Here is a 20370-nt window from a genome sequence, read left to right on the forward strand (position 1 = left end):
TCCATGCTGAGACTCTGCAGCGTGGTCCGACAATCTCACATTAATGAATTCAAATGTTTAAACATATTTTAAAAGGTTCACTGACAGTGCAGTTGATTTATTAAAATAATTGCTAGTAAAAATGTAAAAAAAAATAGGACCTGTTAAGTCTGTTCTAAAACAATAGTCAGGTGTATATGAACATTGAAACTGTTTCCTTGTGTCACTTATTTGGCAACAAATCATATTCTGATTCTAATTCTGATTATGTTCATACTGACCAGTAACAGATCCTCTCCTTATTCACTTTCAATGGAAGTGATGGGGGACAAAATCCTCCTTACATGAAACAAAATGTATTCCAAAGTTTATGTAAAGCTTATATTAACCTATCTTTCAATATGCAGAGTACATCATTTTTACATTTGTTGTTTATTGCTTTATTATCTGGATCATTCACACATAGCTTAAACTGAATGAAAGAGACACTTGATGAGATGAAAGCAGTCCTTCGCAGTGTGTTAAAGTTGAGGAAAATGTTTATACATCAGTATTTTCATGAATGATGATGGACGCAATATTTTGATTGCATTATCAGTGTTCTTGGTGCATTTTTGCAGTGACTTCTGCTTTCAAGTATTGGCATTGTCCACTGCAGTCTATTGTACATTTCATAGCAGACCATTTCACTTATCATAGGAGGAAAAGCACATCTGTTACTAATAATATTAACAATGACAGTGTGACAGTCTGAAGCAGCCAATTGCAATTCAGCCATCATTCATTTTATTATTTTCACCTGCGCTTTTCCTACTGTGACACTGCAAAAGCACCTCTTTTTTAAACAACTTGCTATGTGTCCATTGAATATAATAACATTGCTGTAAAATGCCATATGCTACCAACATCAATAACTCAAATAAGAGCTGTGAGCGGTGGCAGGCGGCTGAAGGATGTTTTGTGCATTTTCCCTTTGACTGGGCAGCAGTCGTCCGAGTGGAGGAATCTTTTTCTGGCTCCTGCACACTTGGCTGGAGGGAGGAGAGAGGAGGAACAGTCTGCAGCGTTTTAGCACACAATTTCATGATGGTTTCAGAGAAGAGGCCAGCCAAGCATTTCAAGTGGTGGAGCAGAGAGAGGCCAGCATTGTAGAGGAGAGCAGGTAGTGTAATGATCAGGTAGACAAGATGACATCAAGCGTCCTCAGGGATGGCCAGGCACAGAGTGCTGACATCCTTCCAGAGAGGAAGAACCACTGAAACACGACGAGACAAAACCAACAAACAGGAGAGCCATTAGCCCCAGGCAGACTTGTTATTACTGTACAGCAGCAGCAAGTCAGACACTCATAGGAATAGCAATACACACATAGGAGACACAGAGATTTAAACAGTGTAAAAATAAATAATGAAACATGTCACTGTGCAGAATATCATTGTTAGCTTTTGTATTTCTCAGCATGAGTCAGTAACAACAGAACAGTCATATTAGGATATTTATTAGGAATATTGTGTTTTGCGCACCATCAGCTGACAATGATGGGAGATAACATTTACAATTCAAATACAGTTCCTTCAACTCCCAAGATTCTTGGGTCTGAAAAAGAAAAAAGTGGAATTGTGGGAACTGTAGGATGTGTAAAAATGCACAAGTCACATGGAAAAATACCTTCTAATGCAAATATATCATCATATATCTGATGGTAAATACAAACATATGTGAATATGTTAATGTATTGTACTATATATATTATAAAGGTAATATTTAACATAGCTGTGTGGTTCCACTTTTAGTACAAATGATTTATATTTTGTCTAAACTGATAAGAATTTGTAAAAATAGTTCATTTACAATATGATAATAAATAAGCTAATAGAGTGCAGAGTGTAGGATAACGCTTATGTTTTATAATATTTTATGATCTTATATTGAGACATAAAAAAGCTGACCATGAACAGTAAAATAATACCTTCTAGATGATGTTGAGTCAAGATGTTGAAATGAATAACAAGTCAGACAATTTACTCAACACTAACATCAACACTAAACGTGTGCTTTATATGATTTACTTTCCATATAAAGCTATCCTTGATTTTCCAAGTTCAGGAGCTATTCTATTCAAATACATATTATTCATAATATACATATTATAAAATACAAATACACCATTTACACCAGATGTTATTCTCCTGTCATTACGCCTGTGAGCTAAATCCCAGTGCTTTGGGGCTAATAGTATGTTGTGTTTAGGCACACATCAAAAGATAAAGGTGGAAGCATATAATGTCACTTTACAGAAATGCTGAATTTTAAAACACCTTTCCCCCATGCATTGATACAATTGTATAAACTATAGTTGTTATGTTATATACATGTTTTTCTTTTTTCTATAGCTATGAATAAAAAGATAAAGAGATGCACTAAATGACACATTTAAGAAGTAGCTAGACTCAAAGCAATCACTTATAACTTTGCAATAATTGATGTCCCTGATGACAATTAATAATGTCACCTCATAATGGTTCATCTTTGTGTTTTAATGTCCTTTAAGCCATCACTTAGTTTAATACTAGTCTTTTTCCTTGATACTTGAAGACACTGTTCACACACGCTAACTTAAATCAAAGCTGCTACTAATACCAGCTTTCCTATTGGTTTAAAAAGCCTTTTGTATCTCAGGACAGTGTGCTCCTTGTCCTGCATTTCACTCTGAATCAATATATCATGAAAAACAATATGTACATACAGTGTTGTTGCTGCAGTTATTATAGGGCATTGGACATTTTGACCCCCCTGCTGTAGTTCCTCTGATGGCCACTAAAGAGATATATCACAAATTATGTGAATCATTGTACATGTGGTAACTGTGGATGTTATTATTAGAGGACACAGCACAATCTGAGTAGGCTACATATTAGCTTTATAGTTTGACTTTAACATGAACATTTTACACAAGATTACTCCTTTAGTACAGTAGTTTTTTTTGTTGTTTTTTTTTTACTTTTTTTTTTTTTTTACAGTTTTCATTATAATATGTCTCCTTGAAAATGACTACAGGCTTCTAACTAAGTTCCTGTTGCTAAAAAAACAAATGTCCTATACTTCCATAATATTGTAACTCCTTGTTGTGTGTTTGAAGTATAATCTTGGTCAAAAACTCTGCATTTAACACATCAAAATGATTTTGCAAATACAAATAATCCATTTATAAAGATTTTTTTTTTTTTTTTTAAATGGTGAGCAAGAGGGAAACCAGTTGATGACCATGACCAGAGGAAAATAATACAAAAAATAATATAAAGTAAAAACAGAAATCATGTCAATACAAAATAATGCTGGGATAGTCACAAAAACAGTATTATTTGAATGATATTATTGATATTGTTTATATGAAAACATATTTTTTTGTTTGTTTGTTTTTTGACAGAGGCAAATATAAATTCAAACTACACAAGATAGAAATGAGGTGGCAAAGATAATTATGAATTAAGCACACAAATGAATAACTATAAATAGTTGCATATGCAAACAGTGCTACAATAAACAGTGCTATAGTGCTATGCGCACACATTAGTAATATGATGTTGAACTAATTTACAATATACCAAAACTTTATTATATATTTTTTTGTTTATCACTCCACTATATTTTTTCTAGTTCTGCAGATAATCTTTGACTCTCAGAGGTTTAACTGTCACTCCCCTTTAGCATGTGGCAGTGGATTTAAGGCAGTGGTGAAAACAAGTAGAAGTAAAAATTTAAATCTTTTTACACAGTGCAGTAAAAACGGGCTTTGACTATATTCTAAATTGAAGCACGTGGCGCATGCTTGTATCTGTCAGGATCAATACATTCAGAAGTTGAAGTAGTTTTGTGATGTGTTTATGTGGATTAATCTAAATAATGGTAGGCTATCAGGTGGCCTACTGGATAAAAGCATCCCAAAGTGGGGATAAACAGATCGCATTGATATGCAGCTTCTGTTCACATTTCCATTGTTGAGTTGTGAAGCCATTTAAAAAGTTTCTGTCTCCACATACAGCACTCAATGTGCTTTGAAACTTTGGATTGGAAGATGTATCTCTTGATTGTTAGATGAAAACAAGCTGAATAAATGAATTTCTGGCATAAATGGACAAAAGGAAACACTTGATACAGATTGCAGCTATTTGCATGCATTTCAAGTGTAAAATCACATTTGATCATTATTATTATTAAAATTATTATTATTTCTTTTACCACACATGATGGCGTGAAAGAGCTTGAATAGAATCCAGCTGAACTATTTCTACGGCATCAAAACTCAAAATTCCTGGCAGAATAAAGGAACTAAACTAAAGAATGTGCATGCAGATTCCTAAAAAAACTTGTAACCCGCCTAAAAAGCCCCAAAGCATGCAAATTATTTTATAATTGATATAAACCTGCCACAATTACAGCAAAACATGTAAATCTGCACAACACCCTGTTTTTTTTTTCAAAAACAACTGTATGCTTAATCTGCTTTTACTGTGATGTGAATTTAGCTAACAAATAGAAAATCAATGGCAAGAAACTACTAAACAGTTCTGATGTCACTGGAGAGCTTTGACTGCACTTTGCTAACAAGATAAACAGTTTATACCTAAATCTATCTATAGCCTAATTCCAGTACTTAAATACAAGTGTGCTTTCTGCAGTGAAGTGAACCAATTCTTTATATATAAAATTTCAGGACATTCATCAAACAGGCCTCATCTTATCACAACAAGTGGCTGCCAATGGCAACTAGTCGCATCGAAAGATTGGCAGAGACATTTTGTTTTATGAGTAACTGGGTGACAAAGCTAGAGTGAGCCATGGTTGAGTCACAACCATACTCTCTAACAGCTTTGTTTACCTGCCCTCACTGCTGCCACAATTAATGCAACAGAGAAGTGGACGGACCAGGTACCCTTGGAACCTTGGTAATCTGCATTGATCTGCTGCTGTGTTTTTTTAATTATTGTTACAAAAGAGAGCAGCTATGCTAAAATGTTGCCACTCAAAACAATGCAGCGGACAGCGGCACTCACCCAACCCTGAGTACCTCAAATTTCAGGAGGATAAATCTGTTTCAGACCCACAAAAGTGGAATTTGCTGGCTTTTTTTCTTCAAATCTCAAGTAAAAAAAAAAAAAAAAAAAAAGAATTAGAGAATTATTTGTTTACACAGTATTTATTCATCTATTTGATATAAACATTCTTTAAAACTGATCACAGTAATGTTTATCAAAGAAACTGAGAGCTTATTGAGTTCTATTTTGAAGAAAATAACAGGGAGGAGGTTGACATTATATCTTTATACTATATGTCTAATGATGAAAAATGAAATCATGATAAACACAATGACATTTCATAGGCACAATGGCTGTGCCTCATACTGTAAATGATTTCAGTTTTCAGTTATGGTCTAATCATTTGTAAAGAAAAACGAAAAATGACACCAACAAACGTTCCCCTGTGAAAGAGTACCTGCAGTACATATCATCAATCAGTGGCTTCTGCACACACAAAAAGTTCCAAATATAAAAAAAAAAAAAAAAAAAGAAAAATGTGGACTTTACTGCAATCTCACAGCAAGGAGGGACTGGTTTATCTTTGTGCTATTATCTCTTTTAAAAAGAGAAAATAATTGGTTTTCATATTCTATCATGAACAGTTTTGTCCTTTGGTGTTCCATGGCCTTGGGTTAGTGGCTTGAGAGCTCAAGGAATTGAATTGTTTCTTTGAGGCAACACAGACAGGAAAAACTCAATTTAACAATTTGCTTCCAGTAGTTAAACAGGCTGTGTAATACAGTACAACTCCAGTAGTTTCCAGTGACAAACTCAATTTGCTGCCTGACATGCAACATGGCCAGTTATAGGCTTCCTCCAGCAGTCAGTGCAGCTCCCAGTGTCTGATTATAACCTTAACTGTAAAGTAATCAGGTAAATGAAGTGCTGCACATCATACAGTGAAGCTTAAAGAACTTCTACACACTAATCCTATTACAAATTTGAATTCTCCACCATTTTCCCAGCTGTCAGATTATGGTCAGCATCCCATAAAAAAAACCCATATTCTGTTTGTTGGCGCCCTATTAGCATCATTTCGTCCATCAAGCGACATTAATTGTGAATGAATGCAAACTCCTGCAGAAGAATACGGTCTTCAAGAGGCCTGTCGCATACTTTCTCCACTTGGGAGGACCTTTAACCTACTTAGCTGAGGAACCGCACCGTTTCAAGTAGTGCAGCTGAAAGATATGCACCTGCCCGCTTTTTACTCTCACACTGCTAGGAGATTTAAGAGGAGAGAAAGTATTTGATCTAAATGGTACTACACTGACTTACAGGTGTGGGATTTTCTCCACAAATGTCCGCACCAAATTCAGCCACTGGGCCGGTCACGATACAGATGTGGTTTAAATCCTAAAAAGAGTTTGGAGTGAGGAAGACAATTAATTTGTGGTGTTGCAAGATTCAGTGTCAGTATTATATAGTATAAAGTTCAAAATGAGGTTTCTGTTTCGCGGAATAATACATAGGCTAATTATATTTCGTGCGTATAACGTCCAGAAACAAATCTTTCAAAAGCTTAAGGAGAAAACATTGTATAGAGCCACAGACAGTTTGGCATCAATGTAAATGTATATCGCCGGTAGCCTATATCGCTTATTGTTTGATAAAAAATAATAATTGAGGAAATTATTTTCACTTTTTCTGTTGCCAGACATGAAATAATTTATAATGTAAGACTTGGAACACTTCACATAGCTTTGAAGTATTTTTACATTTATTTATTTATGTTTCTCCTCAAATTTAGAGATACAATTAGAGTCTTGAAGGAAGTGGTTTAGCGCGGGACCTCTTTCATAGGCACCAAGACGCACCATTGTCTTTAGATGAGTGGCTAATGTATTGATAATAAATCCCTAGAAATCTAATAAGTGCACTGTGGGGCCCAAGACAAAAGAAAAATCATGTGCAATGGTCGTGCGTAAATTACGCACGGAAATTTTTGCCTGGATTTTAGTTTTATGTCTATCATCTCATCTTTAACGTGGCAAGATTTTTTATCTACTTGCTGAAAATCATCTAAACTGTACGAAGAAAAGCATGATGAGAAAACTGGAAACCTCTTGCATGTTTGGTATTCGTTCAAATCACATTATAGAGAAAAGGTAAAAAAGTTAAACTAGAGATGTAAGGCCTGCGAGACTAAATAAATCCCCATGTTTTCTACACTTTGTGCTCGGCCGGTGTGTGGTTGAGGTTGCAGGTCAGGACCCTGGCCCTTCAGCCATCTCTCAGGGTATTGAACCCGCAACGACGAGATGGAGAAAAGCACTTCAGTAACCAGGCGCCCTGGTCCATCTGCTGAGCTGAGGGGGGTGATGGTATCGGAAAAAGGTTGTCTCTATGATGTAAAGTACATAAGTGAGTCGTATTTGGTTCTGGTTAACAACACTTTTATGCTTCGAAATATTGTATAATATTTTCTAGGTGAAATTATCGAGAATGAAACAATTAAGTAGTAAAAAGCGTGTATTTACAGTTAAAAGCAACAACAACGCAAAGTAACACGCCGTCCCGTGCGTAATTCTGGGAATAAAATGTGGGAATAAAATTTTCCTCGCCATGCAGCCACCAGGGTTCCACTTATTCTCTTTAGGGCGTCAAGGGTCAGCGTAGGCTAATTCAAATAATATATTGTATGATATTTTGTCAGCGTGTATTGCACACGCTGCATACATAAACAGCAACACGATTTATTCAATAATTATTAACATAAACAGCTGCAAAAAGGTTTGACAGTTTAAATTATTTTCTCTATATATGTGTCAGATTTATTAACAAACCTTTGCCGGGCCTTCTTCACAGCTCCTTGGCGCGTCCGTTTATCCCGCTCCCACTGACTGCCTTGGCCACATTTTATTCACTGGATGTAAAAAAGTGAACTCAGATTGACAACTATATTAATGTGGACAATAAGCTCTCATAAGCGTTGCACGCAGCCAACCAGCTCCAGATTTTTATGGGATCCTAATGTGGAGGGTCTGTGGACCAGGGTCCTGCTCTCTGACTCAGTAATCCACAAGGTTGAGAGGTTTGCCTCATTTACATAATGTTAGAGGTCTGGGCCGAGGCCTACCTTTCTTTTCGCCCTGAAAAGACACCATGCTGCCGCTGCTAAAAGAATGATAGAGGCGCACAGAAGACTGGACAAGTACAGGAATATTTGAAGGTATGAAATATTTCTTAATTTTAAGAAATTATTGGTTTTCTTAACATTGATACTCTGATAGGAATAGGACTTTTTTTTTACTGACAACATTTGGTTTACATCTGTTCGGATTTTATTTTCTACTTGTGTGTCTTTCTGACAACTCCAGCTGACGTTAGAATACGCAAGCATTGTTAGGTTCACCTCAGCAACAATAAAATCCAACCACTTCACATTAAATCCGCTGCGGAATCTGGTGGGGTGTTCTACTGAAATATATACAAGAACAATGATTTATTACAACCAGGCTATCGAGTTAACCGGAGATTGGTGTTCTTGATATGTCGCTATAATTGATGGCTGACCATGTCACGTCTTCAATTGCTCAATTAGGGTAGGTAGCTACTTGCTGCCATGCCATGCTAAATTACATTAGTGGCTTCATGGAGACGAGTGTTTCCTCCCTCCAATAAAGGAACACATTTCACGTCGGGAAAATAACCCCAACACCTGCTCCTGCTGTTAGCTGCTGTTGTCTGCTGTAAGGTGTTAACATACAAATATCATCAGTATTATAATTATCAGCATAATAGCTACCCCTCTCATTTAGGGGATGTTGAGCTATGGGCTCAATAATGCGTTATAGATCCATAAAGGACACATGTTATGTTGTAATGGGAAGCTACATTAACTGGTGTTAATTATTGCGATTTGTAGTAGCTCTTTTCTCTTTTGACCCCCCCAGTTGTGTCTCTCTTCCTCTGATTCTTCCCCTGGCGCCAGTCAGTTTGCTTAGAGATTACAACGTCAGGTCAAGACTGCGAAGTGTCATTAGTGCATGGTGACCAGACGTCAGGGTTTGAGGATTACAATATGGTCTCCAAATTGCATTAAGTCGAATGAAGAGATGTATACAATTGTGACTAAATTATTTCAACTAACAGGAGGAATTGGTTTCAGGAAAACTGCATGTTCGGTTTAGGCAAATATAATCTATAAATCCTGTGCATTATACCCCGTGCATGATCCTGAATGTTAGGTGGTAATATACTCACAGGTTGGATCCCTATTGCCGCTCCCTTTCAGCATTTTGTCATATTGAGATCATTTGGACTTGTCCCTTTCTGGTGGGGCAAAAGCAGAATGATGCTTAAGAAGCATAAATGGGCCGGTCATATAACTTCATTGTGGCTCTTTGATGATACTCTGTGGCCCTTATGTCTGTGCAAAGTGCTCTCAAAGTTTCTAGAAAAAGTGGAATTCCCTTCTGACGCAAAATAGTCATATGTGGTCAGATCAGCTGATGTGCAGAACACAATGGGTTATTCTCACCTCTATATAATTGCCAGAAAGGACAGAATTATAAATATATGGCGTCGTTTTATTCATGTACACAAAGTGTAATTTCATGATTTTTTTTCCCTAAAATGTCAATGACTATTGTTTTCTGGTTTGGGAGTTTTGCTCCGCCCACTGTGTTTGTCGTAAACCTAGCTCCTGGCTCCAATAAACCCGAGCTAAGAGCGCCCTGGGCTCGCCTCCTTCTCCAAGGCGATCAATAGGATCTCAGGCGCTCTACAAGCACTCTCTTACGTAGACATCCACCAAGGAGAGAGCCGATACAACAACACAGTTGATCTGCTCAAACACAAAAATCTACCTGCTTTCTGAATCATGTCGTTGAGCCCAAAGCACACTACGCCTTTTTCAGTGACAGATATTTTGAGTCCAATCGAGGAGACCTACAAGAAGTTCAGTATGGACGGCGCAGGGAACCTAACCTCTCCACTGGGAGCTTACCGACAGCCTCAGGTGTCTCAGACCGGGATGCAACAGCACTCTATGGGCCATAACGCCACCGTGGCCACCACTTACCACATGCCGCACACCGTCTCCCAGTTCTCCCACAGCGCAATGGGGGGATACTGCAATGGAGGCATTGGCAACATGGGAGACCTCCCGTCGTACCAGGAAAGCATGCGGAATAGTGCAGCAGCAACAGGGTGGTACAGCGCCAACCCGGATCCAAGATACTCCACAAGTAAGTTCTTTACTCTATTTATATACACTTTTCTCATTTTATTTCATCGTAAATGAAAAAAACAAAAAAAACATTGACTTGACATTTCAGGAATGAGAGAGGAAAAACGCACAAGACTAAATATGTATTACTGTTTAATAATATATGATATATGTTTGGAGGCTAACGATAACAAGTTCATGCAAATGGTGTACACTATTTTAAGACATCTTTAATTTAAAAAATACTATTTATGACGGTTAAACTGAAAAGGAGATCATTCTTTCAAGTCTGGCTCGACTTTTTTTGAATCTTTTGCATTAGCAAATATTTAAAGCAAGATCTAGATATTTATTATTATTATTATTATTATTATTATTCTTATTATTATTATTATTATTATTATTATTATTATTATTATTATCACATTTGGTTGTTTTTTTTAGCTAATGCTTTCCTGCTTCAATAATTATCGCATATAACAGCCAATAATTATTATATATTATAATTACAGACTACTTCAGGCGAAACAGTGTTCTCCTCTTCTGTTTATTGAATGCCCGTATATGTATGTATATTTTTAAGTTTCTAGATTCATGGGACCTTCCACAGGTATGAACATGAGCGGCATGGGGAGTCTCTCAGGAATGGCGGACGCCACCAAGTCCATGCCAGTTCTCCACGCTGCGCCCAGGAGGAAACGGCGCGTCCTGTTCTCGCAGGCTCAGGTCTACGAGCTGGAGAGGAGGTTTAAGCAGCAGAAATACCTGTCGGCGCCTGAGAGGGAGCATCTGGCCAGCATGATCCACCTGACGCCGACCCAGGTGAAAATCTGGTTTCAGAACCACCGGTACAAGATGAAGCGCCAGGCCAAGGACAAGGCAACGCAGCAGCTGCAGCAGCAGGACGGTAACCTGTGCCAACAGCAGGCGCAGTCCCCGAGGCGCGTAGCCGTGCCAGTTCTGGTGAAGGACGGTAAACCGTGCCAGAACGGCTCCAACACGCCAACGCAGAACCAGCAACAGGTACAACAGAGCCAACAACAAAACCAACAACAGAACGGACCCGGAGTTGTGCTCGCATCTCCGACCAGCAGCCTCAGCCAGCATCAAAGCCAGCAGCAGGTGAACGCTTTGGAGCTCGAGGAGATGTCGCCTAGTCCCCCTTCACTGCACAGCCAGCTCAACATGGCCCAGATAGACACATCTGCTGTAGATTACACCAGCAACATGGTCAGCTCAAACCTCCTCTACGGCAGAACGTGGTAGGACTTAATACAGTACTGTCACTTTCAACTTCATATATATGATATAATATATATATATATATATATATATATATATATATATATATATATATATATATATATATATATATATATATATATATATATATATATATGAAGGCTGAAAACGGGGGCCCTTTGGTGTTGGAGGGGACAAGGCGCACAGAAGCGCACCAGCTGATCAGGGCACATTTTCTTGACATCTCTGAGAGGGGAGTCTATTTTTGAACATTACAGAAATGGCTGCCCTTGAAAGCAATTACCCTATGTCGTTTCTGGACCTTTTGTAATCCATGTTTTGGACCTTCCTCATGATGTTTTTAACGTAGTCTATGTTGTTGAAACAAAAAGGAATGCTGCTTCACTTGAGTTCGGACTGGGGGGAGGGGAGGTGGGATCAGGTCTGAAGTACACTAAGCCACCACTCCTTATTTACGGTGATAACCTGGTATTTTATCATATTAATATTGTAAACTAATGTATTCATTTAGACGTATTAAATAAAGTAGGGACTTGTATATTTGGCTAACACACACGAATGCGTTTAACTGTATAATAATCGATATTGCGTCCACTTTTATCTTTTCTTTATTCTTTTGTAAGTTAAAAAAAGGAACAAATGCGTGATGGCTGCTGTATATGTTTCAAAACCAAGTGAACGTTAACAATAAATAACTTGAAGTGTGAGAGCTATTCCTGAAGAAGTAATTTTTTAAAAGGGATCTGTTTTGGAGTGCATTTTCATTATGTTGTGATTGAGACCAAATTGAGCAGGAAAGCAAGGTCGATGAGGGAGCCAGCATTGTTCAGGTGACATTTTGGAGGGCTGCCTTTCATGGAGGATGTGTGCAGGAGTCTAAGACCGGGAAATCACCCTTTTAAAATAAAATCCCAACACTCCCCAGCAAGTTTAATAGTGACATTAATTTATGCATTGGTATATTAATATTATTCCTTTTTTTTAAATAAACTCCACAAACATATTGATCTTACTGTGTTTATTAGGCCCAGACCTTCGTTTTGTCGCAATGTAATTGGTAAATTTTATTGTAAATGCGAGCTTCCATAAAATACACAATGACGAATATATTATCTAAATAAGTGGAGTACATGCCTTGCATTATTATGATGCTGCATTAACGTTAATTACACTGTAATCGTAGGGCATATTATTATTATTATTATTATTATTATTATTATTATTATTATTATTATTATTATTAGCCTATGCACAGTCGTTCTTTTTTCATGTATCAACATAAAAGGTTTCTAACATCCCATACAAAAATCAACATGCTCCTTAATTATTTGATTTAAATTCCTCGCTTTTTACATAAAGTGAGTTTGAGCGTGAGGCTGGCTGTGAGTCAGTTACTACTTTTTTTGATTGTATCATTGATAAAATGAGCACATGCTACTGTTATCTAAATTAATTGCAATATGTCCCATTTTTCAAAAATGTTTTAGAACTTCAGAAGTTAAATCTCCTTTATTTTATATAAAATATGTCACCATAATTACAAAAATCTAATGATTGTTAAAAAAAACAAAAACAAAGTTTAAACAAATACCGCAAGTGTTTATGTTTATAGTGTTATTTTGATTTAAAATAACACTAATATCGACATTATTTTCTGATCCTTTGAAAGGCACTGTAAGCAATTGTTCATATAATACCCAGCAGCAAAATAGTTTTTTAATTCACACACAGACACACACACACACGCACACGCACACGCACGCACACACACACACACACACACACACGCACACACACACACAAACACACACACACACACACACACACACACACACACAGAGAGAGATGAGCCTCATTCTGATCAATCTCTTTAGAGAGAGAGTAGAGTTACTTTAGAGGAATGATTTGTGCAAACAAACTCCAAAGTGTTTAAGGTCATCACTTAGCATCAGTGTCGGTTCCCCTTTGCTCCTGTCCTCCAAAACCTTTTTTTACACCATGCAGTGGCTGATTATAGGATCTAACATTTCATTTCCTGTGGTCATTTAAACATGTTTGGAAATTACTTCTCAATCCCCTTGCTGATGACACTCTGTGATGATGATGATGATGATGCTGATGATGATGATGGCTATCAGTGTGTCTCAATGGAGACCTTGGAGAGCCCCTATTTCCAACCCCTTCACATACCTGGCAGCTGTATGTATATGTGCTATCATCCCTACACTCGAAGGAAGCATCAGAGCCAATATGCACCTGACATTTGGAATTGAGCACGACAACTCCATCAGAAGGGAGTTTGATAAGAGCATTAAAAAGAGAAATGCATTCCACAATATACACTTTGATACTGCAAGGTGTTCCTGATAGATTTTGTCTCTAAATTGAGGGCATGAATGAGCTGTCAACAAAGATTTTGATGGTGTGCCACATGAAATAAAAGTGGAGGTGAAGCCATTCTTTTCTCTTTTCAATAGCCGTAGTTATGGCGCACTAATAGGCTATGCTTGGTAATCACTGGCCATTGTGCCTGTTGCTTCTCTCGGTTTATTGGGGGGGGGTAGCTCTCTTTGTAAGGATATATGAGACAGGCTGGGCACTGTAATTGGTGCTGGCATCATAATTTCTGTCTGGAAAGTTTTTAAAGGCTGCAGCCGCTACTGTGTAGTGTTACTTCCATGCAGAACATCCACACCCACAAACATGTGCACATGAATACATACAAATGGATGTGCATTCATACACAGCTCTCATTCACGTACAGAATTAAAGCAACCAAATTAGTCATACATCATATAAAAACCGCCTCTCATAATACAAAGCAGATATTTCCCTAAGAGCTGGAAGGAGTCTGTCACTACCTCAATGCCGTGTATACTGTAAGCTTACAGCATAAAGCAGAGGACAATCTGTTTCACTGATGTACATAATTTTTTAGACTCTTCTTCTCAGGTAATTGCAGATTGCACTGCATAACGTGAATGTAGAAAGCAGCCTTGTTTCAGACTCTGCATTCAATCCCCTCCAACTCCCTTCCTCCCCATTATTCTACTTAATATGTCAGAAGGTCTGATTGCAGAGAAACCTTTTCAAGTCCTATTGATGTGTTCCTCAATTGACCATGACGACCTAGCAACCTAGAGAGCGCTAATTGGCAAGGGCTCAACATTATTGGCTGCATAGTTTACACAAAAACATAGGCCAAACATATAATCCTCATCATACATTTTGTTTTTGTTTTGCCAGTATACAACAGGAAAAGGAAATGTTTTGTGTTCTGGGTCTTAACTAAAAAAGCAATTAAAACAGAAAGCTAAAAGCAGTCTGGCCTTGTTTCTGAGTGGAATATAGTGGATGAGTAAGATTTTTCCTGAAGACACACAGGTAGAAATAATAATGTGGCTCCACTCTACAGAGGAGTTTAAATGATTTGTGGTATTTTGTAGCATGACATACATTAATATGTATGATATATATAGACATTCTGAATAGATTTCAAATCAGTAGTTATATAGAAAGTTTACTCCCACAAATTCCACCACCTCCTCTCTCCTTCCTTCCCCAAAAATAGTCCCCAAATCTTGCCCCATGTGAAATGATTAGATAGAGGCGAGGTCTGCTTTTCATGTCGCTGTGCGAATGAATGCATTGAATTGGCAAGTTCTGAGAGACACAGAGCGAGATTTTAATTAGTGTATTGCCCTCGCATTCTGCCAAGGAGAGACAATCTTTCTCTTTTCTATGACAAACCTGTGCCTGCTGGATTTGTTTGGTTTCCAAAGAATGAGTCACTGCAAGTCTTTGCCCCAGGAAGCAAAAAGTTCCCTAATTCTAGTAATTTTCAAATTGAAAAAATAGCCTGCAAAAAATAATCTTCCTACAGAGTGAAAAAAAAAAACATTTCAAGAAGGTCATAGGACTCTGAAAGCAATTCTCACTCTAATAGATTTCCATGAAATTAAATACATGAAACCACATTTTTACCGTTGCCTTTGGTTTGACGATAACATAAATTCAATGCACATGCACACACTCACTCACACACACATACACACACACACACACACACACACACACACACACACACACACACACACTCACGCACGCACGCACGCGCGCACACGCACGCACGCACGCACACACACACACACACACACACACACACACACACAATTATATGCTATTCCAGGACTTGCACTGGCTAATTCCATTGCTTACTATGAATACTATTTTAGCAATATGAGGCATTGCAGGGCCAAAGCAACCTTTTGAAGACTATTCACAAATGTCTGTGGGGGGGAGTTAGGTGTGTGTGTGTGTGTGTGTGTGTGTGTGTGTGTGTGTGTGTGTGTGTGTGTTGTGGGAGGGGGGCAGCATCCCTTATTAGAAAACCATGTCACATTCTCTCCTGCGCCGACCGGACTCGCTGCGCTGCCAGTAATCCCCCCTCCAAGTCCCTCTATGCATGTTATTCAATTCGCTTATAAGTAGTTAGAGAAACTGTTTTCAGTTGCCACTAATAACTACTGACCTCCAGTGACACAGGCCAACAATAGGTTTGTCAGGCCTGAAACGCACAACCAAAGAAGCTGATTAGGAGCTCAAGAGGTTTGAAGCAAGAATCAATGGCTGCTCTGTCCTGCCACGGTGCTTCCAGCATGGCACTGATGATTGTGGGACCTCCATTAGTTATGCCTCATTAAATCCCACAAACTCTTCTTTAAGAAAATTAGTTTAGGCAACTCTAAAAATCTATTACGGCCAAGGAGCCCCTACTGAGGTGTCACTGTGTTTAGACTCCAAGACAGTCAGGCTGGAGAAAGACCTGCTTTAATGTGTAAAGATGTGTGTGGGTGCCTGTGACATTAAACACATTACTCTCAATCCATTTGTATCCTCTTTCCTTCCTTGAACATCACTACATTTTGAGCCCAAAATGAAACACCCCCACACATTTTGAACTCTAAATTCTTCGTCTAATTCTGTCTATCCTTCTTGTGTTATTGACAAAATATGAAATGCATCAGCAGACACAATGTGACGCAATACATCAGTGTCTCACACGATATGTTGGTTGTCATTTTACACTTAGAGAACTGCAATTGGCCACAGCTTCTGTAAAGAAAGCTTTTCAAGTACAAATTTCACTGACTATATAGCTATGTGTTGTGAAATATGGTGACACACTATTAAGGAATTTAGTATATTGTTATTATTGTCAGGATTGAAATAAATAAATGCTTTTATATAAAACATCTGCAAAATTTTGATCAGCATGAAAATGTTTTCTAAAATGTGTGTCATTCCATGGAGTTAAATCTGTCCTTAGATGTCTATTATCCAAAAACATTAAAGTAAAATGGGAGAATGAGTTAACACACACACTAAAATGGCTGACTGTAAACATCAGTAACCAATTTCTTTCATGACATGAAGTTAAAGCTCCAAAATCCTCCTGTACTCTTTGGCTGTTATATCTCCAGGGCCACACAAGACATAGTCCATCCTTGGAATGGGTTTGATCTGCCCATAAAGACAATAGAAAGATCCAGCGAGCATAAAAGATATTTAATCGTCACCTCTAAATATGTAGAGTTGATGATGATGAAAATGAGTAATAAATAGGTTTTTTTGTATTCAGAAATAAGAAAAAGATACATTTGCAGGCCAAAAGAGTTCATCTCTGTCCTTCACTACACTCCTCTTTACTTTTGAACCAGCAAGCCGTTTTCTCCCAGCTCACTGTTGCCACAGTAATGGCCAGCTGCCAGTCTGAGGATTACTGGTTAATAGGGCCAGGGCTGAAGAGCAGTTCAATAAAGGTAGGCAATGGATAAGATCAGTGTGTGTTGGCTAGGGCAGAGTTATCTATGTCTGTGTGCCTGTAAGCGTGTGTTACTTTGTTTTATGTCTTTTCATTGTTTTATTTCTTTTAATGGAAACAATCTCACCATGTTGTCAATGTATTTAGATGTACACAGTCATGCATTTTAATTTGACATAAGTAGGCGTGCATGCTGCAAACACATAACACACAAACAAACACAAAAGAGAGTCAGAAATCGTACAAGTAAAAAATTCTCTGGAAAATTCAAGGACGCTTTAAACGCTCTCAGAACTAGTTAATGGGGGGCAATGATCCAACAGCAAACAGTCAACACACGCACGCACACACACACATAAAAACACACAAATCGACATGAATGGCAAAAGACAACAGAAACAGCCACCACACAATAGCTACGTCTGTCAAATTAAGCCCACAAGGACATAATCGTTTCTTCAAATATAACATTCTGTAATCTGCCCCCTCCAAAACACGCAGGCGTCTCAATATAACTGTCCCAGAGGGCCACGGGGGCCAAAGAGGACCACCCACTTTCTTTTCAATTATCATCTTGCAGCAACCTGTCTCCTCTCCAGCATTCAGCAGGAGACACTGACTGCTCTCCAGAGGGAATTACAATTGTCCCTCGAATAAACTTCCAGACTGTAGCTGACAATCTCAACTCTGTAAAGCCTGTGACCCCGAGGACAAACAGGATTACGCCCCAAATCCCATGTTCCTTTCCTCTCTCCCCTCTTCCTCTTGAGTTGCTGTGGTCAGATGGTCTCAGGGTGGAGGCAGGGAAGGGAAATGTGGGGACACAGCTGAATACCCCTCGAAGTCTGCAAATACACAAATTACTTCAGGTACAAGTGACATCAATGTAATTTAATAGCCATTAACTCCAGTTTGTACATAACAGAAATGTTAATGTCATATGCTACAAAAAGGAGGGTTTATTTTCTGGATTATTACTATGAAGTTTGGTTCATTTTTGGGGGTTAAGGTTAATTCATTTTGATCAAGTTTAGGATAAGGGTTCCACTTAAAGCTATAGCAGTGGTTCAAACCTGGGATCGAGATCCCCCAAAGGCCCAAAGTGGTCACAAGATAAATCTGAGTAATGACATGATTACCGGGATAGGAGAGAAACAAAAATATATTTTCAGTAAAAATAACATAATAAACCTGTGACAAGGTGTCACACATTGACATTGTTTCATATCAAAGGGATACAAGCCAAAAAGGTTGGGAAACCACTGATCTAAACAGTCACAAAGTCCATAGTTTTTGCATAGTACAGACCAAAATGTGACATTTCTTTTCACACAAATAACTGTACATTTCTGAATGGATTGGACTTCAAAATATCTTATTGTTTGATTACTAAGTAAGATATTGTTTTCAGCTCAATAATGTAATACTTAACGAAAGTGTGGCATTTTTTTTACTAAAGGTATATATTTGGAATAGTATTACTCTTTTATATTTTAGTTTATGAATGATAACCTTTGGATTTTTGTGATTTTCAACTATCTGCATCTACATTGTTTTTTATGTTGAAAAAACAAGTCTCCCTTTTTTCTTCCAGCAGGCTAACATTAGCATGTTATTTACTCGTAAATTGTATCTTCTGTGTATTATTCGTCTGTTAAGACCTCATCAGTGCAAATAACAATCACAATGAGAATTTGTCTCAGGGACACCAATTAGAGCACAATCCACATGGGACAAAGGCTCTGTTTCAGATGGGAGTCATATTGGCCAGTGGATCTGGAGTGTTTATTTGCCCCGCTGTAGCCAGCTGGTCATACGAAGGCACAGAAAGGGTACATTGACTCCACCCTGCAGGGGGTAGTTGCACAGCAAAAGGGAAATGGGACTCTTTTTCAAATCTCCTCGCCACAATGCAGCACACCCAATCAAAGAGCCCCAGACCCTTTTGTGGGGCTGGTGAGTGGACAAGGGAGGGAGGGAGAAAGGGAGGGGGTGAGTTTGGGCAGTCAATCCCTCCTCCTGCCGCTGTCCTGTCTGTGCGACCAGCCACACTTCACAGCTAATTAGCGGTCAGAGCCACTGGCCCCTAATCAGCAGGACATGTTAAAACTGCCCTAATCAGGCCTAATCCTGGCTTTGTGTCACACATACAGCTTTCCCCTGCCTACTTACTCCGTCTGCTGTATTGATTAAGGCATCATTTGGAGATTTGGTGTTCAATACACTGCAATCTGTGATTGGGCCATAGGTGTGCCCTGGATTACATTGTAAAATATTGTCTAATGAAACTTTAAGGTAAAGCTTCTTTAGGTAGCATGGGTGGCTTTCGTCCACCCCCAGCAAGTTATTCGATTGAAGACACGTTATAGATAATCTCTTTCATCCTAAGTCAATTCAAATAAAAAAAAAATGTGTGAAAAAGAAGTTGAGATTGCAGGCTATTAATTAAGTGAAACAGGTGAAAGACAACAACAATATTATAGTAGTTATAGTATTATAGTACTAGGGACCTTAAGTAGTAGAGCTGCTTTGCATTTATAAGCTGTATATATCAAAGTATATAAATTCTGTTATAAATATGGCTTTGGGCCATTGGGGTATCTCTGCTGTTTTCACGTCATTTGTGTGGAGGAAGTATAGCGAGAAGCATATTTCCATGAATATAAATTATGTTGGTTTGCATGTATTCTATATTGTAAACACTTTTATGAAAAAATGTCCTTTTTTCTTTTCACTTGATGTGGATTCAGGCTCTGACAGACAGTATAGATCAAAACCTTAATAGCAATAGTCTTTAATAAATAAGAAATTTGTTATGAAAATTGTGTGCCGGAACTTGTTTTTCTTCATGAACTAGATTGTCCATCACCTCTCATACCTTTACTTTTTTAAATTGATTTTTTTAAGTGTGTTTATTTGTATGGCACCTATCATACATAAAATGCAGCTCAGAGTCCTTTAGAGTATGGCATTAAAAACAAAACACGATAGAGAAAAGAAATACAAAAAATAAGTTCAAAAAATATAAATAGAATAGAATTAAAGATCCAATA

General features: G+C 38.0%; 1 protein-coding gene and 1 long non-coding RNA gene across 3 annotated transcripts; one reads left to right on the forward strand and one right to left on the reverse strand.

Moving 5' to 3' along the window:
• Positions 1 to 98: 98 nt before the first annotated feature.
• On the reverse strand, positions 99 to 9438 carry LOC116042503. Its single transcript, XR_004103241.2, has 3 exons — positions 9264 to 9438; positions 7844 to 7923; positions 99 to 1234 (listed from the first exon to the last, which is right to left on the reverse strand). It is a non-coding gene; the product is annotated as an uncharacterized LOC116042503 (long non-coding RNA).
• A 274-nt stretch (positions 9439 to 9712) lies between these two features.
• Positions 9713 to 12200, forward strand: nkx2.4a (NK2 homeobox 4a). 2 transcript variants are annotated; one of them, XM_031288690.2, is made up of 2 exons: positions 9713 to 10249; positions 10841 to 12200. In XM_031288690.2, exons 1-2 carry the CDS (start codon positions 9883 to 9885, stop codon positions 11494 to 11496), a joined length of 1023 nt encoding a protein of 340 aa, XP_031144550.1. In that variant the 5' UTR covers positions 9713 to 9882; the 3' UTR covers positions 11497 to 12200. The 2 variants fall into 2 exon arrangements, with proteins under 2 accessions (XP_031144550.1, XP_031144548.1); XM_031288688.2 differs by having other exon boundaries at positions 9883 to 10249; positions 10814 to 12200.
• The last annotated feature ends 8170 nt before the right edge of the window (positions 12201 to 20370 follow it).

This window comes from Sander lucioperca, chromosome 18 (assembly GCF_008315115.2).
Source record: "Sander lucioperca isolate FBNREF2018 chromosome 18, SLUC_FBN_1.2, whole genome shotgun sequence".
Taxonomy (NCBI): domain Eukaryota; kingdom Metazoa; phylum Chordata; class Actinopteri; order Perciformes; family Percidae; genus Sander; species Sander lucioperca.